This window comes from Lampris incognitus, chromosome 15 (genome assembly GCF_029633865.1).
Source record: "Lampris incognitus isolate fLamInc1 chromosome 15, fLamInc1.hap2, whole genome shotgun sequence".
Lineage (NCBI taxonomy): Eukaryota > Metazoa > Chordata > Actinopteri > Lampriformes > Lampridae > Lampris > Lampris incognitus.
The window spans coordinates 46,701,507-46,724,429 of record NC_079225.1 but is presented as its reverse complement, the minus strand read 5'-3'; the positions used below and the strand labels follow the sequence as shown (position 1 = coordinate 46,724,429).

Sequence of the window (22,923 nt, the reverse complement as noted above, 5' to 3'; positions counted from 1 at the left end):
GCTGGTCAACACCCTCTGGTTCACCTGTGTAACACAGTAACGGTCCAGCAGCCACCGTGCTGGTCAACACCCTCTGGTTCACCTCTGTAACACAGTAACGGTCCAGCAGCCGCCGTGCTGGTCAACACCCTCTGGTTCACCTGTGTAACACAGTAACTGTCCAGCAGCCGCCGTGCTGGTCAACACCCTCTGGTTCACCTCTGTAATACAATAACTCATGAAGCGTCGCGCAGGAGCGCAAGCTTTAATTTGGCCAGCTGCCCTTTTCTCAGCAGGATATGAAAGATGAGAGATGGCAGACGGAGCAAGGCAGAAGCCCTGAGCAGACACAATGGAAGTGATGGCTATCGGAGCGGCCTCGGGACCAGCCGGGCTTTGGAAATTCATGACACATCAGGAAATGCCACCGTCAGAGCACCCATCTTGCACATTATTGCACACACACACACGCACACGCACACACACACCACACCACACCACAAGACAACACAAGTGAAGCTGCAGTGGGTGAGGGCATCGCTGCTCAGCTGAGAGCTCCAAACTGTCAGTGAGAGGATGATAATAATAATCATAATAATAATCATCATCATCATTACATTTATATAGTGCTTTTCAAGGATATGGTTCAAGTTTGGACTGAAGGGAAAGTGGAAAAATGGGAAAAAGTCACCCCCCCCCCGACACTCTCTCTCTCTCTGCAGCAGCTTAGTTTTCATTTTGCACAGTTTCTGTTTCAGAACCTCAAATGGTTTCCAGACCTAAACGTCATCGGCTGCTGTGGCAGGTAGATGTGGTTTAGACATCAGTTGGGAGGCGGAGGTCGCACAGCTACACACAGTAGTGTGTGTGTGTGTTTAACAATTGTATAATTAAACTGTTTCAGCCTTCAGGAGAGTCAAGGGAATCTTCCCCAGCTATGGACTGCAATGTAAAGGCACACTAAAGAGACTGTAAAGCTTGAAACACATTTCACGTTGACAACGTGTCAGTATGGGAAGTCCACTCTCCTCCCACAGTGTCACACTATATTGTCGGTATGGGAAGCCCACTCTTCTCCCAGTGTCACACTATATTGTCGGTATGGGAAGCCCACTCTTCTCCCGCAGTGTCACACTATATTGTCGGTATGGGAAGCACACTCTCCTCCCATTGTCACACTATATTGTCGGGATGGGAAGCCCACTCTCCTCCCACAGTGTCACACTATATTGTCAGTATGGGAAGCCCAATCTCCTCCCAGTGTCACACTATATTGTCGGTATGGGAAGTCCACTCTCCTCCCAGTGTCACACTATATTGTCGGGATGGGAAGTCCACTCTCCTCCCAGTGTCACACTATATTGTCAGGATGGGAAGTCCACTCTCCTCCCAGTGTCACACTATATTGTCGGTATGGGAAGCCCACTCTCCTCCCAGTGTCACACTATATTGTCGGTATGGGAAGTCCACTCTCCTCCCAGTGTCACACTATATTGTCGGTATGGGAAGCCCTCCCCTCCCACAGTGTCTCACTATATTGTCGGTATGGGAAGCCCACTCTCCTCCCAGTGTCACACTATATTGTCGGGATGGGAAGTCCACTCTCCTCCCAGTGTCACACTATATTGTCGGGATGGGAAGTCCACTCTCCTCCCAGTGTCACACTATATTGTCGGTATGGGAAGCCCACTCTCCTCCCAGTGTCACACTATATTGTCGGTATGGGAAGCCCACTCTCCTCCCAGTGTCTCACTATATTGTCGGTATGGGAAGCCCACTCTCCTCCCAGTGTCACACTATATTGTCGGTATGGGAAGCCCACTGTCCTCCCACAGTGTCACACTATATTGTCAGTATGGGAAGCCCATTCTCCTCCCAGTGTCACACTATATGTCGGGATGGGAAGTCCACTCTCCTCCCAGTGTCACACTATATTGTCGGGATGGGAAGTCCACTCTCCTCGCAGTGTCACACTATATTGTCGGTATGGGAAGCTTACTCTCCTCCCAGTGTCACACTATATTGTAGGTATGGGAAGCCCACTTTCCTCCCAGTGTCTCACTATATTGTCGGTATGGGAAGCCCACTCTCCTCCCAGTGTCACACTATATTGTCGGTATGGGAAGCCCACTGTCCTCCCACAGTGTCACACTATATTGTCAGTATGGGAAGCCCATTCTCCTCCCAGTGTCACACTATATGTCGGGATGGGAAGTCCACTCTCCTCCCAGTGTCACACTATATTGTCGGGATGGGAAGTCCACTCTCCTCGCAGTGTCACACTATATTGTCGGTATGGGAAGCTTACTCTCCTCCCAGTGTCACACTATATTGTAGGTATGGGAAGCCCACTTTCCTCCCAGTGTCTCACTATATTGTCAGTATGGGAAGCCCACTCTCCTCCCACGGTGTCACACTATGTTGTCAGTATGGGAAGCCCACTCTCCTCCGACAGTGTCACACTATAGTGTCGGGATGGGAAGTCCATTCTCCTCCCAGTGTCACACTATATTGTCGGGATGGGAAGTCCACTCTCCAGGCAGTGTCACACTATATTGTCAGTATGGGAAGCCTACTCTCCTCCCAGTGTCACACTATATTGTCGGTATGGGAAGCCCACTCTCCTCCCAGTGTCTCACTATATTGTCAGTATGGGAAGCCCTCTCCTCCCACAGTGTCACACTATATTGTCAGTATGGGAAGCCCACTCTCCTCCGACAGTATCACACTATATTGTCGGGATGGGAAGTCCACTCTCCTCCCAGTGTCACACTATATTGTCGGGATGGGAAGTCCACTCTCCTCCCAGTGTCTCACTATATTGTCAGTGTGGGAAGCCCACTCTCCTCCCACAGTGTCACACTATATTGTCAGTATGGGAAGCCCACTCTCCTCCGACAGTGTCACACTATATTGTCGGGATGGGAAGTCCACTCTCCAGGCAGTGTCACACTATATTGTCAGTATGGGAAGCCTACTCTCCTCCCAGTGTCACACTATATTGTCGGTATGGGAAGCCCACTCTCCTCCCAGTGTCTCACTATATTGTCAGTATGGGAAGCCCTCTCCTCCCACAGTGTCACACTATATTGTCAGTATGGGAAGCCCACTCTCCTCCGACAGTATCACACTATATTGTCGGGATGGGAAGTCCACTCTCCTCCCAGTGTCACACTATATTGTCGGGATGGGAAGTCCACTCTCCTCCCTGTGTCTCACTATATTGTCAGTATGGGAAGCCCACTCTCCTCCCACAGTGTCACACTATATTGTCAGTATGGGAAGCCCACTCTCCTCCGACAGTGTCACACTATATTGTCGGGATGGGAAGTCCACTCTCCTCCCACAGTGTCACACTATATTGTCAGTATGGGAAGCCCACTCTCCTCCCAGTGTCACACTATATTGTCAGTATGGGAAGCCCACTCTCCTCCGACAGTGTCACACTATATCGTCGGGATGGGAAGTCCACTCTCCTCCCACAGTGTCACACTATATTGTCAGTATGGGAAGCCCTCTCCTCCCACAGTGTCACACTATATTGTCAGTATGGGAAGCCCACTCTCCTCCCAGTGTCACACTATATTGTCAGTATGGGAAGCCCACTCTCCTCCGACAGTGTCACACTATATTGTCGGGATGGGAAGTCCACTCTCCTCCCACAGTGTCACACTATATTGTCGGGATGGGAAGTCCACTCTCCTCCCACAGTGTCACACTCTATTGTCGGGATGGGAAGTCCACTCTCCTCCCAGTGTCACACTATATTGTCGGGATGGGAAGTCCACTCTCCTCCCAGTGTCTCACTATATTGTCAGTATGGGAAGCCCACTCTCCTCCCACAGTGTCACACTATATTGTCAGTATGGGAAGCCCACTCTCCTCCGACAGTGTCACACTATATTGTCGGGATGGGAAGTCCACTCTCCTCCCACAGTGTCACACTATATTGTCAGTATGGGAAGCCCACTCTCCTCCCAGTGTCACACTATATTGTCAGTATGGGAAGCCCACTCTCCTCCGACAGTGTCACACTATATTGTCGGGATGGGAAGTCCACTCTCCTCCCACAGTGTCACACCATACCATACTGACACAACTGACAAAGTGCTCATATTTCATGTCGAAGGTATCTTCAGTGTCTATACAACATGCTAGTCAACCACTAGCTAACCTGTATGTAACGAACATCAAAAACCAGGGCAGAGAGCGTCTGGGTAGTGTAGTTGTCTATTCCGTTGCCTACCAACATGGGGATCGGCAGTTCGAATCCCCGTGTTACCTCCGGATTGGTCAGGCATCCCTACAGACACAATTGGCTGAGTCTGCGGGTGGGAAGCTGGATGTGGGTATGTGTCCTGGTCGCTGCACTCACGCCTCCTCTGGTTGGTTGGGCCGCCTGTTCGGGGGGGAGGGGGAACTGGGGGGAATAGCGTGATCCTCCCATGCGCTACGTCCCCCTGGTGAAACTCCTCACTGTCAGATGAAAAGAAGCGGCTGGTGACTCCACATGTTTGGGAGGAGGCATGTGGTAGTCTGCAGCCCTCCCCGGATCAGCAGAGGGGGTGGAGCCGTGACCGGAACAGCTCAGAGAGCAGGGTGATTGGCTGGGTACAATTGGGGAGAAAAAGGGGGAAAAATCCAAAAAAACAATAAAATGTTTACTGTAATAAATCAGTACATGAAATACCAGGCCTCTCATGACTCAGAAACTGCTACCAGGTCAATAAAACCAAATCACAATACAAGTGTTCAGGGGGGGAAGCTGAACTGGTTCAGGTTTATTTCAGGTTCAGTTCTAACATCAGAGGTTTCTCATGGTGTGGTTACACACAGGTTAATGGGGAAATAAACAGCTGAGAGTTGTTAGCTGGAAAATGTTTTGGTTTTTATTTTTCTTCAGTGCATTTGGGAAATAACCAACAGAGTGCCTGAGCACAAACATCTCACACATACTGATGGCAACAGTTCCTCACTAATACAAACTCCATTTTGGCCTTCATGAGGACTGAAACGCTCACTAAAAACGCATTGTTCCCTTCTAGCTGTTCCCTGCTAGCTGTGCCCTGAAGCTAACAGCATCCCATTTCTTCTGCATGTCAACCACAAGTGAGAAGGTTTTGGTCCTTCATGGTGGATACCTGGTGGGTTTTGTGACTGTGGATAAAGGATGTGGCTCTTCTTGTTTCAGACTTGGTTGTCGGTGAGTCTCAACATGAGAAAGAGGAATTACTGCAGCAGCTCTTCCAAAGACTTCTGGAACATCCAAAGTCTTCCCACAGTCACATGTCTGGGATGGTTTAAAGGGTTTGGCCTTTTTTTAGTTTGATGTGTGCTGATAGTGGTCGGTAACAAGACTGCATCAACCTATAGCTAAAACTCAAAACAAAGTATATATAAACCTCACATTGGATCTAAACTATGTAAAACGTGTTTTCATAAGTCTATCAAGACTGGATGTCAGCCGTGACCCATCGTTTTCCAGTCTGTTTTTATTTTTTGCATTTTCCAAATTATCCTCAATCTCCAAATGATCCAGCTCAATTTCCAGACATTGTCTCGGACTTTACATCTTGTCATTTATACTTCTGCACAACGCTGAGCGCAAATAAAGACAAGTTGATAATGAGTTCGTAATAAATTGACCCACCCCAGGAACACGTTGGGTCTAGACGTTGTGTATGGGGGGGAGGAGAGCCCCAATCCTCCACATGTAGAGAGCAAACAGGGGGAACTCATCTGACAGCAGGAAGATGTGCTGCTCCAAATGCTCCTTGAAGGCCCTCTGCTCCTGGATGAAGCCCGGCTCATTTATCTTTTCTCTCTCGCCCGTGACCGTGGCTCTCTGCAGGAGCTGCTCCAAGATCCAGAACAGGTAGAGGGAGTTCTCATACTGGTTCACGGCAAACCACTCATGTCCCGGCATCTCCTTCTCCTGGTAGGAATAACCCAGATGTTAGCTCATGAAAAAACATCAGGAAAGCTCCATATGACTACTATGAGTTGAAGAAATCACAACAGGGTCTTATCCAAACCTTTCAGACAACTTTCTAAATGAAGAACTTTCCCAAAATCAGACCTGTTATCTCTCATACGGTCTCATTTTGAACATGAAGTCCATGTACAAACACATCAACATGTATAAAATGTGTGCTGACAAGAGTCACGTGATGAACTCGCTCTGTCTACACTGTATTTCCATTCATACCACACTCAACACTTATCACAGTCACAACCGGATATATAAAATCAATGTAAAATTACTGTAAAATCAGTTCTCTAGTACACATTTCGACACTGATGTTAAAACATCTAAATAGTCAAAGATAGTTAAAATATTTCATCCCATTTGGAAAATATTACCCCCATCCCGGACAAATGAGTCCTGGTATCAAAACTAACTGTCACTGTGGAAGTGGGGTGTGGTTTAGCCTCAGCTGCAAGCGGAACAGAGGGGGCGTGGGTCGCGGGGGGAGCAGACACGACAGCAAGGCTGGTGAACGAGTCTAACAACCTGCTCTATACTATATTCTGCAGTACAGTACAAAACAGCCATCACAAGCAACTTTCAATGGACTCATAACATACCGAAGGATATAGCGAGACCACCGGGGTGTCTGTGGATTGTTACAGGGTCTGTCAGGCAGCATAGACAGTGGAGGGAGAGAAAGAAGATGCGAGGATGCTGGTCAGGCTTAGTAACTAGGAAACAACCATACAAATCTCTGCTACCAAGCATCTTTCTCACCAGCGCCAGATCCGTCGCTCACAAAATGGACGAGTTGGAGCAACAGTCGTTGCAAACAGCTTCACTTGCAATTGCTGTGTGATTATAATGGAAACTGGTTTTACCCACAAATCCCAGATGCAGCAGTACAGCTAGTGGGCAGCATGATCCATCACAACGACAGAAATGAAGACTCAGGTAAGAGCAGGGGCGGAGGACTTTGCATCTACTATGTGCATAATGGCTGGTGTACTAGCAGCAGAATTATAGACCACCATTGTTCCTCTGCCTTAGAAAGTTTGTCAGTTAGGGCGTCCGGGTAGTGTAGCGGTCTATTCCATGCCTACCAACACGGGGATCGCCAGTTTGAATCCCCGTGTTACCTCTGGCAATTCCTCACTGTCAGGTGAAAAGAAGCGGTTGGCAACTCCACATGTATCGGAGGAGGCATGTGGCAGCCCTCCCCGGATGAGCAGAGAGGGTGGAGCAGCGACTGGGATGGCTTGGAAGAGTGGGATAATTGGCCAAGTACAATTGACCAAGTACAATCCGGAAGAAAAAAGGGGGAAAAATCCAAAAATAATAATAAAAAGAAAAAAAGAAAGTATGTCAGTTATATGTAGAGCCTTCTATCTGCCATGAGAGCTAACAGTAGTAATTGTGACAGCTGTCTACACCCCAGCGGATGCTAATATTAGCACAGCCCTCACCCATGTACTCAATACTATAAACAAACAGCAGTGTGCTTACCCCCACAGAGTTTCCATCATAGTCAGTGACTTTAGTCAAGCACACTTAAAGACACCTGGTCTGAGGCAGTACTCTTTCAGCTACAAGACTGCTTTGCACAAACAGAACAGAAGATATTCAAACATCAGGACTTGGAGAACTACACAGAAACTGCACTGTTCTACATCAAAAACTGCGCTGACAATGTCACTATTGACAAATGGATCCGGATCTTTCCTCTCTCCTTAAATTTATTTCTGATTTTTCCCTTTTTCTCCCAATTTAGTGGCCAATCGACCCCTATTTTTAGCTCAAACACCCACCTTCATACTGCATGCATTCGCCAACTGTATCTCTCCGGCCGGCAGTCTCGAAGGAGATGCCTTGCCACTTTTGTGACAAGGCGACTCCAGGCCGAACCACTGCTTTTTCCGACACACACAGAGACGCATTCAAGTGACGAACACAAGCCAACTCCGCCCCCCTCCCGAAGACAGCGTTGCCAATTATTGCTGCTTCATTGAGTCCGGCCATAGTCAGATCTGACGAGACCGGGGCGCACACCCCAGTCCCCAGTGGGCAACTGCATCGACACAAAGCTGATGCTTAGACCGCTACACCACCGCGGACCCGGATCCGGATCATTCCTAACCAGAAACCCTGGATGACAAGCTGTGTTCAGGCACTTCTCAAAGACGGGAACACTGCCTTCAGGTCAGGTGATAGGGACAGCACTGCTAGAGCCAACCTAAGGAGAGGCATCAAAGTCACCAAGGAATCAGGAACACTTTGTCATTTCATTTCATGTACTTGTGCACATTAAGTGAAACCAAATGCCGTTTCCCCCAGCCCACAGCAGAGCAACATACAGACAAAAACACATTCAAGAACTACAAGAACACACATATTCAAACAAACACACATATCCAAACTAAACAAAACCAAAATTTAAAAAAAATCACTGTCCAAGGGAACAAATGCCAGCCAGGATGACTGTCGGAATCGCCCGTCTGCATGGGCTAGCAGTTAGCCTAGCCTGCCCCGATTACGCGTCCTGTCAGACCGCCCTCCGTGTCTCCTCCTCGGGCGCAGCTCCGGGCAGGGGCCGTGGTCCCTGTGACAACTGGACGAAGCAGACCAAGCCCTCCCAGCCAATCCAGCGCCAGCTCTCCCAGCCAGACACCCTTGACACTTCACACGATGACATCAAAAACACCAGTCAATGCTAGGTGAGGCCGCCGCTAGACCGCTCTCTGTGTTATCGGAACTGCCGGTCTGTATGGGCTAGCAGTTAGCTTAGCCTGCCCCGCTTCCGCATCCCGTCAGACTGCCCTCATTGTTACCTCTTCGGGTGCAGCTTCGGGCAAGGCCGCGGCCCCTGGGCCCACAGCACAGCAGACCACGCTCTCCCAGCTGATCCAGTGCCACCTCTCCCAGCCAACAAATGGAAGACAAAAATTTAGATGCAGACGTGGACAAAGACCAGGCACCGATGGCACAGGGTGAGGCCGCCGCAGGTGTGAATTCACGCCGCCATATTCCCGCACCTGTATTGGGTGAGGCCGCTGCACACGTGAATTCGCGCCACCATCTTCCCACACTGGAAGCAGAAGAGGAGGCCTATAAGAGAAAAATCCAGGACCATTTCACAGTGACCGACAGCAGGTGTGGCAGGGAATACAGCACATCACGAACTACAAGGGCAGCAACTCTGTGACAGTCAATGCCGAAGCCTCGCTAGCAGAGGAACTTAACCGTTTCTTTGCCCGCTTTGAGGTAAAAAGGGCTAATAGAGATTCGCTGCCTCCACCTGCCTGCGGCACCCACACACTCACCCTACAGGAACATGACGTGAGACATGTGTTCAGGCTGGTGATCCCGAGGAAGGCCACTGGACCCAGAAAGTTTCCGGGAAGGTACTTAAAGCATGTGCTGACCAGCTCTCAGGGATCTTCACTAAGATCTTTAATCTTTCCCTAAGCTATCGTGCCAACTTGTCTAGTCAACCATTACCTTCCTTGTCCCCAAAAAGCCAGCCATTGACAAGTCTAAATGACCAATCTCACTTCAGCAGTCATGAAGTGTTTTGAGAGATTGGTCTAACAGCATATCAAAAAGTAAGCCTCCCACCCTCCTTCGACCTACATCAGTTTGCTTACAGAGTAAATCTTGCTACTGAAGAAGCTGTCGCCACAGCTCTTCACACCACGTTGAGTCTCTTAGAACCCTGGGGGAACTATGTAAGATGCTCTTCATGGAGTACAGCTCGGCATTCAATACAATCATTCCAGACATACTAGTCTGCAAACTGTCTGACTTAAACCCCCGCCTTACCACCTGCACATGGATAAAGGACTTTCTCACTAACCACCCACAAACTTGGCCCCCAACCTCTCCTCCACCCTCACGCTCAGCACTGGCTCTCCACAAGGCTGTGTGCTGAGTCCATTAATTACTTTATGCTCTATACACCTATGACTGCAATCCAACCCATCCAACTAACACCATCATTAAATTCACGGACAACACCACTGTGGTCAGACTCACAGGAGGAAACAAGTTGGCCTACAGAGGTGCTCCCAGATAGACTGCAGCAACTGCGGCCAGCCCAAGGCCTAAGACGAAAAAGCAGGTGAGGGCATTCTTGGGACTAGCCGGCTATTATAGATGGTTCATCACCTTTGCTGAGCTGACCATTCCCCTGACCAACTTTGACTGAAAGGCTGCCTCAGATCCGGTCCAGTAGACAGAGCAGTGTCAGGTGGTGTTCGAGGGTTATACAAGCCCTCTTTTGGGAGTCGTTGCTCCACTCTTAACTTCTCTCTCCCTTTCATCTTGCAGACTGACACATCGGACAGAAGGCTGGGGGCCGTTTTGTCCCAGGAGAAGGAAGGAGTTGACCACCCAGTGCTGTACATAAGCCGCAAGCTCGCTGAGAAAGAATGGAGGTACAGCATTGAAGATAAGGAGTGCCTGGCCATCAGAGGGGTGATTGGTGCCCTCCGCTTCTACCTCCTGGGGTGCTCATTGACCCTTTGTTTGGACAATTCCTTGCTTCAATGCCAATGTGCAGATTATCTGTTGGTATCTGGTGTTACATCCATTTAAGTTCAAGGTGGTCATTAGGCTGGGGACAGAGATGGTTGTGGCCAATTTCCTCTCTTGCTTGGGGTGTTGCTGGTTGTGGGCCAGATGTAGCCCTGGCCCAAGTCGGGCTGTGGGGGTATGTGGTAGTGGAGTGTGGTTTAGCCTTGGCTGCAGGCAGAGAGAGGAGGCGTGAGTCGAGGGGGAGCAGACACGACAGCATGGCTGATTAATGATCAGCCTCAGGTGTGCCGGTCTAACAACCTGCTCTTTATAGTCTGCAGTAAAGCTGGACGATGACGTGACACTGACACATTTAAGTACATGAGCACACACAGCAGACGAAAAGGGAGAAAATGGAGCTGAAAGCCGACGTTAAGGCTCCAGGGACGCTGAGCACCGGGACGCTGAGCACCAGCCCGTGCAGCTTGTGAGCAAGGATACTGACTCACTGTAAATAGAAAGGCTACAGCCATCCCTGGCCTCCATCTCTGAACCCTCCCGTGGCACAAGACGTGTCACCGTCACATAATTGAAGTTCACATTCAGAGCCCTTTAGTGATATAAAACACAGTGATAAGAAATAAAAGCAGTTCACCAACATTTATAAAGCAAAGACAGCAACTCGAACTACAAAAAGAGGTCAAGAAGAAATCAAACACCAAATAGGAAAAAGTAAAAAAAAAAAAAACCACCTTTAGCATGAAATAACCTCCAGATCCGGAGGATCAGTTCTTAATTTAAAAAAACTTTTTTTTTTTTGTAAAAATACCATCTGGAGATAAGAACTGTCAAAGCTGAACACCAGCATTCTCATGTATAAGCTTAATACGGATCTGTGGAGAAGAGAGGGAAAGAGCGGGGCATGGTTTAGTCTCAAGGAAATGACAAGGTCAAAATGAAAACCACCCATCAGGGTAAATGAATAAATAAATGAACAAATAAAGGGGTAAATAAAGGAGTATATATTGTGGCATGACTGCCCGGTTGGTGTGCCACCGTGGAATACAAAGCAGCGGCGTGACTTCATAGTCCTCCAGCCGTCCTCATCAGGCGGTGGAGTACGACAGGCTGCGTAACGGACCGCAGGACGCACAAGTCGAACCTTCAACATCCAAGTCAGGTTCAGTGTCCCTGGTCACACAAACATCACACTGCTTCAACACTTCTGTATGTCGTGTGTGTATGTGTTTTTATGTTAATGTTTGTGTGTATGCTTAGTGAACTCTATGTTTTTGTATTTGTGTGTGTGGTATGTCACAGAGTGATGAAGCAGCCAGACGGTTTTCAGGTCTCTGTTCTTTGCCTTGACAAAGACCTCCACAGAGCTGACAGCATGTGCCCACCCCCTTCCAACACACACACACACGCACACACGCACGCACGCACGCGCAGACGTCTCAAATCCGGGTGGACAGGGTCATCTGGTACTCCGTGGTGCAGAGCTGGAGCGTTATTCACTTTTAATTTCATTCTCTCTTTCTTGACTCCAAAGTCTCGACACACACTTCCACTCTGATGTACCCGGTCTGAGTTTTGGTTAAACCTATTTTAGCCAAAAGGACCCTAACAAGGTCCCACCCCAACTCCCTCCCTCCTCCCACCCCCCCACATGCACACATACGTACACACACACACACACACACACACACACATTCACAGCTAGGGACAATTTACTACTACTTTATTATTAATCCCGTGGGGAGGAGGGTTCTTGCTCTGCATTTAAGCCATCCTAGCTGTGTAGCTAGGAGCAGTGGGCAGCCGCCGTGCAGCGCCGGGGGACCAACTCCAGTTCATCTTGCCAGGGGCACAGACAGGAGTATTAACCCTAACATGCATGTCTTTTTGATGGGGGGGGGGGGGCGCAGCACCCGGAGAAAACCCACTGCAGACACGGGGAGAACATGCAAACTCCACACAGAGGACGACTCCCAAGGTTGGACAACCCCGGGGTTCAAACCCAGGGTCTTCATGCTGTGAGGCACCGCACTAACCACTGTGCCGCTCACTTTGATTATATACTGAAAATATTTTTCTGAGAAAAAGAACTTACCCACAAAATGTACCTCCATATTACAGGTGTGACAGCTTTTTAAGACAAACAAAGCTGTTTGGCTGTATGCTGACTGGCTCAGATACACTACTCCACGAAGGTACGTCACCACTGGGGCATGTTTATCCACCACTCTGTAAGGTGAAATACCAGTGAGGTTGTTGCTGGTGAGGGTCTTTTCCTTACCGGGATGAAACTCATGCTGATTTACTGCCACCTGCCCCTGTGCTGTGTGAGATAGTAGAGGCTGAGCTCTGTCTTTATTCTCTATTTATTTACCCTGCCTGAAGAGATGCGATCAAAGTGAAGACAGTGACAGAGCAGCTCTCTAAACACCAACACAGCAGTTTTTAAACCAGGGTTAAAATACTTTTCCAGCATGTCTGCAGCAGTTTTCAGCAGAACAGACCTGAGGAGATACATTAGTGCAATGACTAAATAGCCACAAGTGGCCATTCATCTAATGATATGTCATGTGTGACTGGACAGAGCTAATGATTCAGGTCAGGATTTAACGATAATAACAATAATGATAATAATAACAATAATAATTTTATCTACACAGCACTTTTCTAAAACAATGCCACAAAGTGCTTCGCAAAAAATAAAACCAGATAAGGCAAAAACAAGCGGAAGACCAAACAAATGGACAATCTGAAGTATACCAATTCTCTCTCAGGGAGAGAGAGAAAAGACATGCTCAGAAGAGAACAGTTTGCAATACTCTATAATCTATATACTCTTTAACCTATACAGTGGTTGGTAAATTCATTGAGACGGAAACCGACCCGCCATGCAGTAAAGGTTGTGAAGCACACAACTTAAAGACAACTAATTGTAAGCTAAGGCAAAAAGATGAGTTTTAAGTTTGGATTTAAAGACTCTGATTGTCTGATGGCAGCAGGCAGGTTATTCCACAAGAACAGAGCCCAATAGGAAAAGGCCCTGCCACCAGCTGACTTCTTTTTAACTCTGGGTACACACAGGAGCCCTGTATTTTGAGAGTGGAGAGCTCGAGATGGAATGTACGAGTTAAGGAGATCAGACAGGTAAGATGGGGCAAGCCCATTTAGGATTTTATAAGTCAGCAGAAGCTCCTTGAAGTCTGATCCAACATGGATAGGAGGCCAGTGAAGGGAGGCAACAATTGTTGTAATAAGGTAACATTTCCTAGATTTAGTTAGGATTCTAGCAGTAGCATTCTGAACCATCTGAAGACTTTTAGTACTAGAATGTGGCAGACCTGAGAACAGAACATTACAGTAATCAAGTCTGGATGAAATAAATGCATGTATGAGAGTCTCTACGTCAGCCATGGACAGGAAAGGCCGAATTTTAGCTGTTACACATGTGAAAAAAGGCAGTCTTTTAGAAGACTAGAAGAGAATAGAAGAAAGAGGGTAAGATGAGAGGACCTTGACAGAGAGCAAAGGAGTGGTGCTGGGGACTGACTGAGTCATGTAAGCTTGTTAGCTCTGCTGACTCCAGCGTCTTCTTCATCCTGCTAGACTCGCTTACCTCCACGTCCTTTTTGGAAAGGTTTTCCCATCTCTGGCCAACCCATAACATCGACAATGCTTTATCCTGGGGATAAAAAAAGTGCTGATCCCCAAAGAATATCTCTGGATCTTAGGATAAGGTGGGGCATGCAGTCCCAGAGAGATTAAAGAGTAATTCGGGGGGGGGGGGGGTCACGTGATGCAGTAACGCTAGATAGATGCTAGCCCAGGGACTCTCCAAGCAAATTAATTTAAACCCACTTCTAATTCAGTCGGACAGTATTGCCCTTGAGACCCAGGAACAAACAGGTAAAGTCAGCTAGTGAGAAAATCCTGACATCTGCAGAGAAAACTATTACTGGAGCTTGCGACCAAGAAGCTCACATAATGGCGACGGTGCAGGAACACTTGAGCGGAGGAGACTCACTTATTCTTTAAGAGATAAGAAACAGTAATCAAGCCCTTTCTAGAAGACTCAACTCTGAAACTGCAGAAATTAATCAGTCTATCTCTGGACTGAAAACTATGTTGGATAAGCTGAGCTCCTGCGTAGCCGAGACGGAGGAGTGTGTTGATGCAGTGGAGGACCAGTTGGTAGAGATGGCCGATTGTATATGAAACCGGTGACCGATTGCCAGTTTCAGTCAATGACTACTGCCAGCCAAAGAAGCTGGTCCATCCTCTTCTACTTGTTGCCCCTCTTTCTCTCTCCTAATCCTCTCTTCAATTTCTAGGAGTCTTCATCTGTATATACTCTGGCTCAAATAAATACAGGCAGTCATCAAATTCAAATGCCTCATCCACATTGTTGAAATCAGCTAAATATTCAGCCATGACTTTGGAGCTAAATTACTGTTAGCGGTTCCTCTATGTCTCAGGCTATGTAACCTCAAATGAATGATAAGCTCTGATAAGACCCCTTCCCCTGACTTCTGTAAACAAACCACGCTCCTGCATGCAAACAGTAGCAGCAGTAAAAGGGATGTTACAACAGAGACCAGAAGGAGTGAAACATAAAGAGAAAGGTCCACCTCTGTAGAGATCCTTTCCATAATGTTGCCAGACACTTATAATAACCTGAGCCTGTCAGTGGCAAAAATAAGAACTTTAGGTGGACATACTTTGACGGGGGACAATTGGTGCCAAGGATTACACTGCAGCCCGTTTTGCGGCTGCTGGCTGACGTGTTTTCGCTCAACACTAGACCAATTCCGAAATCTTTTGTCCCTGTTAGTCATTTAGACACCAAACGATGGGAAAATGTGGCACAGGTTTAAAAATACCCTTTAGGTGTAGGGGAAGGTCAGGCTTTATAATCAACCTCTCAGGTAAAGATTTGTGATGAGCTCTGACTCTCCAAGCTTGGCAAGTCAGGAATGATCCTTTGAAGAAGTACAGAGGGTAAGACCTCTAACAGAGAGAGGAGAGAGAGAGAGAGAGAGAGAGAGAGAGAGAGAGAGAGAGAGAGAGAGAGAGAGAGAGAGAGAGAGAGAGAGACTACTGACAACCAATTCATGTCACCCAACAAAACAACAATTAAGGACCTGAGTAATCGGTTCACCCCAGATGAACTATATTTAGAGAAAGAGAATAATTTAGATAAATAGATACGTTATTATTGCCAGCCACACAACAATGTTGGTGGTAATTGTTTTTGTACAGCATGGTAGCTCAGTTCCACTGCAAAAAGAAAGAGAAAAACAAGCAGGATTTGGGAATAATGTGATCGCAAACATTCCCAAATCCTCTGTGAATAGTACACATGGCCATTGTAACTCTAGTTAATGGTCACGCCCATATTTACATATGAAACTGAGTGTTGGTTTTGGTCGTTATGCCACTGTATTGTTTATAAGGGTGGGGATACCTGCAGTCACTGTATTGTTTATAAGGGTGGGATACCTGCAGTCACTGTATTGTTTATAAGGGTGGGACACCTGCAGTCACTGTATTATTTATAAGGGTGGGATACCTGCAGTCACTGTATTGTTTATAAGGGTGGGGATACCTGCAGTCACTGTATTGTTGATAAGGGTGGGACACCTGCAGTCTCACTGTATTGTTTATAAGGGTGGGGATACCTGCATTCACTGTATTGTTTATAAGGGTGGGATACCTGCAGTCACTGTATTGTTGATAAGGGTGGGACACCTGCAGTCTCACTGTATTGTTTATAAGGGTGGGGATACCTGCAGTCACTGTATTGTTTATAAGGGTGGGATACCTGCAGTCACTGTATTGTTTATAAGGGTGGAGACACCAGCAGTCACTGTATTGTTTATAAGGGTGGGATACATGCAGTCACTGTATTGTTTATAAGGGTGGAGACACCTGCAGGAGGCTTAACAGAATGTTTGCATTCAATGTATATTTTGAGAACTGAAAATAACTTGTACATAAACTTTTCCTCTGTGAGACTGGACTCGATATGGGAATACAGGAGGTCATATCATTCAGAAAGCTGCGATGAAGAGTGGACTCTCAGGTCTGTAGGCAGCCCGAGGAACAACAGAACCATCAGCAGTGGCCCAAATGGAATTTAATGGTCTGAATGATTGTGCTGGGTTACTGTTCAGACAGGGACTCAGCTGGTACAAAGAGCATGAAACCAGAATGTGACAGACATTTAAGAGAGACCGATGGATTGAGATAGAGTAAGAGCGTGAGGCAGGCAGGCAGACAGACAGACAAATAGACAGATAGATAGATAAGATAGCTAGATAGATAGATACAGACAGACAGACAGACAGACAGACAGACAGATAGATGATAGATAGATAGATAGATAGATAGATAGATAGATAGATAGATAGATAGATAGATAGATAGATAGATAGATAGATAGATAGATAGACCACAGAGAGCGAGAGGGAGGAAACCATTAAGGTTGAACAAGAAAGGAAGAAAGAGATAAGCAATGCAGAGAGATAGGGAAAGAAGAAAATTGATAGGGAATGAGATGGACCAATAAGTAGATAGACGTCACTAAAAAGTGGGTGATTAAGAACGAGAGAGGAAGGAGAGAGAGAGTGGGAATGAGAGGGAGACTGCGTGAGGCATATAAAGTGGGAGAGGGACGGAGTTATGGTTAAAGACAGAAACAATAAGAAAGAAGAGTGAGAGGCAGGCTGCAAGAGAAAAGATGGAGAGAGAGACAAAGAAAACAGTGGAGCAGTGAGAGTGAGAGAGAGAGAGAGAGAGAGAGAGAGAGAGAGAGAGAGAGAGAGAGAGAGAGAGAGAGAGAGAGAGAGAGAGAGAGAGAGAGAGAGATGCTGACAAAGAGTCCATAATCAAGTTGTCTGCCTGGGAGTGTGAAGGGAGGTAATTCACTGATGAAGGACAGGGACTGATTTGTCACTGGAGTGGAGGAAAAAGCCCTGAGTGACTCCCTAGTGTCAGCTGACCCTGACTGCCGCAGGATTTCCATCTAAATGCATCGCCTTAGCCTGCAGCTCCACTGGACCACCGCTCAGCCAAGGTCTAACCTCCGGAGGGAGCTCACAGTGGCACACGGTACCACCAACACTACCCAAAAAAAACAAAAAACAAAAACAAACATGGGGGTCTACACCTTTATGACAGACACACGGTTCTGAGGAGAATGTTGAAAAGCTCATCGGGGTCTGAAATTCTGTAAGCTCAGTGGTATAAATGCTGTACCATAAAGTTCATCCCCTAAAAATGCTCGTCTTTCTTTGTTGACAAGATCGATGGTCTAAGGTCCAATTTTACCTCCACTAACCCCCCTCCCCCCACCCCTTTCAGCCGTCTGGTTTTTATGTTGGAATTTGCTCATTTCTCTGCAGTTCCTTGCCCTTATGTGTCCCTCCTCTTGTCCCTGTGACATATTTCCAACAACATTTTTAAAATCCATCCTCCCTGGCTTAGGTCCCAGCCTGCACTCTATCATCAACTGCTCACTCACATCCGGGTCCATACCTGACTATGTTAGAATTGCCTGTGTTCATTCATCCCCCTCAAAAAACCCTCTCTCGATCCGGCAAGGGTAGATTATAGACCGATTTCCAAACTTTTTTTTTTTTGTCCGAAATCCTTGAAAAAATTGTTGTGGACCACATCCTGCAACTGACTGAGGGTCATAAAATGTTAGATAAATTTCAATCCAGCTTTCGTCACAAGCACAGTACTGAGACTGCATTACCAAGAGTGTCCAGTGAAATTCTTATGCATGCTGATAAAGGTGAATACTCTATTCTTATTCTTCTGGATTTAACCTGTAGATGACTTAAAGTAGCTTGGTTGAGGCAAGAGTAGAGCTGCTTTTAATACCATCGATCATGCCATATTACGTTTTTTTTATTCCTCCCCCTTTTTTTCTCCCCTACTGTATCCAGCCAATTATCCCACTCTTCGACCGTCCCGGTTGCTGTTCCGCCCCCTCTGCCAATCCGGGGAGGGCTGCAGACTACCATGTCTCCTCCGATACATGTGGAGTCACCAGCCGCTTCTTTTCACCTGACAGTGAGGAGTTTCGCCAGAGGGACGTAGCGTGTGGGCAGATCACGCTACCCCCACGCCCCCAAACAGGTGCCCTGACTGACCAGAGGAGGCGCTTGTGCAGCGACTAGGACACATACCCACATCCGGCTTCCCACCCGCAGACATGGCCAATTGTGTCTGTAGGGATGCCCGACCAAGCCGGAGGTAACCTGGGGATTTGCACTAGCAATCCCTATTTTTGGTAGGCAATGGAATAGACCGCTACGCTACCCGGACGCCACGCCATCTTACTTGATAGGTTGGAGAACTGGGTTGGCATTTCTGGTACAGCGTTAAATTGGTTTCCCTCTTATCTGACTAACAGATATTTTAATGTTTGTGTTAATTGTGTCCTCGTCAGCTCCGCTACTGTGTGGAGTCCCTCAGGGGTCTGTCCTTGTGTCTTTATATATGCTTCCTCTGGGCCATTTGATTAGTCACTTTCAAGACATTTCATATCACTGTTGTGCTGATGATACTCAAATTTATTTTTCTGCCAAACCCAATAACCTGAATCAACTGTCTTCCCTCCACGACTGCTTAGCTGCCACCAAAGACTGGATGTCCCTTAATTTCCTCCACATCTGAAGCCCGACAAAGCTGAAGTTCTCTTAACTGATCCTGAGAACTTTGCCACTGCAGTTGATCAGTTTATTGGTCCACTTCATTCAAACACCAAACCTACCACTAAAAATCTTGGTATCATCTTTGACCAGAATGTCTTTTGATCACTAAGCTTGTCCAATCCCGTTTTCTCCAGCTAAGAAATATTGCAAAAAATCAGAAATATTTTGTCTTTTAAGGATATCAGAATATTAATTCACACTTTCACTTTCTCCTGTCTCGATTACTGTAACTCCCTCTACTCTAGCCTCAACCAAGCTACTTCAAATCGTCTACAGTTGGTTCGACTGCAGTTGCTACACTACTAACTAGAACTAGCCGTAGGTCCCATATTACCCCTATTCTTGCATCCCTGCGCTGGCTTCCCGTAAAATTCAGAATAATGTATAAAATCTGATGGATTACATTTAAAGCACTGCATGATCTTGCCCCCATTACATTTCTAATCTTCTCATTCCACTTCCCAACCACGCCGATCCTCAAACCTCGGTCTTTTATCCATTCCTAACTCCAACTGCAAAACAAAAGGTGACCACACCTTCGCAGTTTTAGCCCCAAACCCCTGGAATAATCCTCCCCAATCCATTAGATTTGGTGAATCTTTGGACTGTTTTAAGCAGCTTCTAAAAACCAAGCCTTTTTATAGATCCCCATCCCTGCCTTCTGTTTTGATTCATTTTAAGCTTAGTTTGTTACTCCCTACGCCATGTTTTATATTCATTCAATTTATTTTATCTATTTACTCGTATTTTCTGTATTCAGTGTAAAGCACTTTGTAACTGTGCATGTTTAAAAGTGCTATATAAATAACATTTTACTTACTTACTATTTACACTATTGGACAATGAGGGTTGGCTGAATGTAGACACTATTTTTAAATCCTGATTGCTTCACATTCACAAATGCCTCCACACTAGAGCTAACTATGGATGTCACTCCACAGTTTAGTGTTTAATCCGCTCAAGTTCATACTCAGTCCGGTTATTAATGGAAGTGAAAACAGGTAGTACTGAGTCCTCATGGAAACAGGTAGCGACAACCAGAGTTAACTCCGGTTCTTATGTAACAAGTTTGGCTATGTGTGTATGAGCAGGAATGGAAATTGACAACTAGTGGTTCATGTGTAGTAATGTAATGAACTGCACAATGCTCCCTGAATATTTCATTCCCATTCAAAACAATGGCAGGGTGGTAGATCCCTCAACTGAGCGTATTAAGAAGGATGACCCTTAGCAATGTGATTTAAAAAAAATTCATCTGCTTTTATTGCTGGAGAAGAAGCGAAAATACAATTCTTCTCCAGCTTCTCCCGGCAGAAAGACAAGACTTGAAGAGCCATATTTCCATGCTTGTTGACGATGGAGATCATGTTTACACCCACACGATATTTGCAATGGCGATTTATATTCAGAGCAAATATTGTGCTATTACAAGCCTACTGACAGTTTTGTAAATGCAGGAGCGAGTCATGTTACTTGTTCACACGTGTATGCATTCATGGTCTTCTAAATATGAATATGTGTGTACAGATATAGAACATGAGCTACTACTACCACTGCTATTTTCGGCTGCTCCCATTAGGGGTCGTCACAGTGGATCATCCGTTTCCATCTCTTTCTGTCCTCTGCATCTTCCTCTGTCACACCAGCCATCTGCATGTCCTCCCTCACCACATCAATAACCTCCTCTTTGGCCTTCCTCTTCTCCTCTTCCCTGGCAGCTCCATATTCAGCATCCTTCTCCCAATATACCCAGCATCTCTCCTCCACACATATACAAACCATTTCAATCTTGTCTCTCTTGCTTTGTCTCCAAACTGTCCAACCTGAGTTGTCCCTCTAATATAATCGTTCCTAATCCTGTCCTTCGTCACTCCCGATGAAAATCTTAACACCTTCAACTCTGCCACCTCCACCTCCTGTCTTTTTGTCAGTGTCACTATCTCCAAACCGTACAGCATTAGCTGCTTGCTAATCATCACCTCTCCTCTTAACCTAGCTTTCACTACTCTTTCCCATATCTTCATGCTGCAGCTGATCAACTTTTAACCTCCATAGTTGGTACAGTTCTGCACATCACCCTTATTCTTGAAAATCAGTACAAGTATGCTTCTTCTCCACTCCTCGGGCATCCTCTCACTTTCCATTTCACCCCTACCTAAAACGACCATGGGCGGTCAAAATGACGGCCGGTTTTTAAACTGTATATTCTATCAAGATAAATACCCAGTTGAGATATTAATACATTACATATGTTAGTACGTCTGTTAGGAAACGACTGACACCAAAATTAATATTTTAACAACTATAATACTATTTTTCAACAATTTAAACTTCAGAGAGATGGTCCAACTTGAATAGCAAAATTAAAAATGAAAATATTACCTGAAAAACAAAACGGAAAACACATATTGCTAATCTAACAAACGTAACAAGGCCTATAAAACGTGAAATGTAAAAAAAAAAAAAAAAAAAAAAACTGAAAATAAATATTAAACGGCCCCAAACAACGACCGGAACTTAAAAACTACTAGAAGGCCCATGGGCCGTCAAAATGACCGCCACGGTTTTTAAACTCTATATTCTGTCAAGATAAATACCCAGTTGAGGTATTAATGCATTGCATATGCTAGTATGTCTGTTAAGAAGCGACTGACACCAAAATTAACATTTTAACAATTATAATAATATTTTTCAAACAATTTAAAATGGCCGCTGTTCAACACCTGTAAATATTGCAAGGCGTCGGTGGTACTCATGGTGCATCTGTAACGGCGTCTGTAACCAGACATGTTGGAAATAATCAAAAATCAAGTTTAGACTATTTCTCTGCACTGGAGAACGCTAGTGTGTTTCTAGGACAGAGCAACGAACTTCACGAAGGAAATGATGTGACAACACACATCATAAATACTGACATGACACACACGATCACGCGCAAATTATGAGCAGTCATTTTGATCACTCATGGTTGTTTTAGGTAGATCTTATCATAGCTTTTTTTGTGCAATTGATCCAAAACTAATTTTAATGCAAATATATGCACTTTTAGGAGCATTCAGGGAGCGACAGGTCTGTATCCCGCCCCCACCACAAAGTTATTAAACTTTGAAAATCCAAAACTGCCAAATTAACGGCCTTGGTCGTTCTAGTGTTAAACAATGAAGTTAAAAACTCCACTGCTCTCTCTGCTGAACTCCTCCATGGCTCCACAGGTATGTCACCTGGACCAACCGCCTTTCCACTCGTCATCATCCTCTTCATAGCTGCCCTCAATTCCTCCTTGCTAATCCACCGCACTTCCTGATTCACTGTCCCCACATCATCCAACCTTCTCTCTCTCTCATTTTCTTCATTCATCAGCCCCTCAAAGTACTCCTTCCACCTTCTCAACACACTCTCCTCACTTGTCAGCACATTTCCATCTCTATCCTTCATCACCCTAACCTGCTGCACATCCTTCCCAGCCAAGATTTGTCTCGACACAGAACATGAGCAACTCCCTTAATAACAACGATTATCGAGCCCAAAGGTGCAAAACTGTTTTTTACCTTTATTGCACAGCAACAGTGAAGAGGCAGACAGGAAATGGAAGCAAGAACGAGGGTTATGACATGCAACAAAGGTTGCCGGCTGGAATCGAACCGGTGATGGTTGCGCCCATGTGGCATGCACTGTAACCATTTGTCTATGGAGGCACCCCATTTTTGTTTTCTCCGCCAATAA

General features: G+C 46.1%; 1 protein-coding gene across 1 annotated transcript in view; it reads right to left on the bottom strand.

Annotated features, from left to right (window-relative positions):
- Nucleotides 1-5,647: 5,647 nt before the first annotated feature.
- The window catches only part of mei4 (meiosis-specific, MEI4 homolog (S. cerevisiae)), an 84,191-nt gene continuing 66,915 nt past the window's right edge, over nt 5,648-22,923 (bottom strand). Inside the window, exon 4 of the mRNA XM_056294241.1 lies at nt 5,648-5,914. Within this exon, the coding sequence (XP_056150216.1) occupies nt 5,648-5,914 (267 nt within the window). The remainder of the gene's footprint in view (nt 5,915-22,923) is intronic.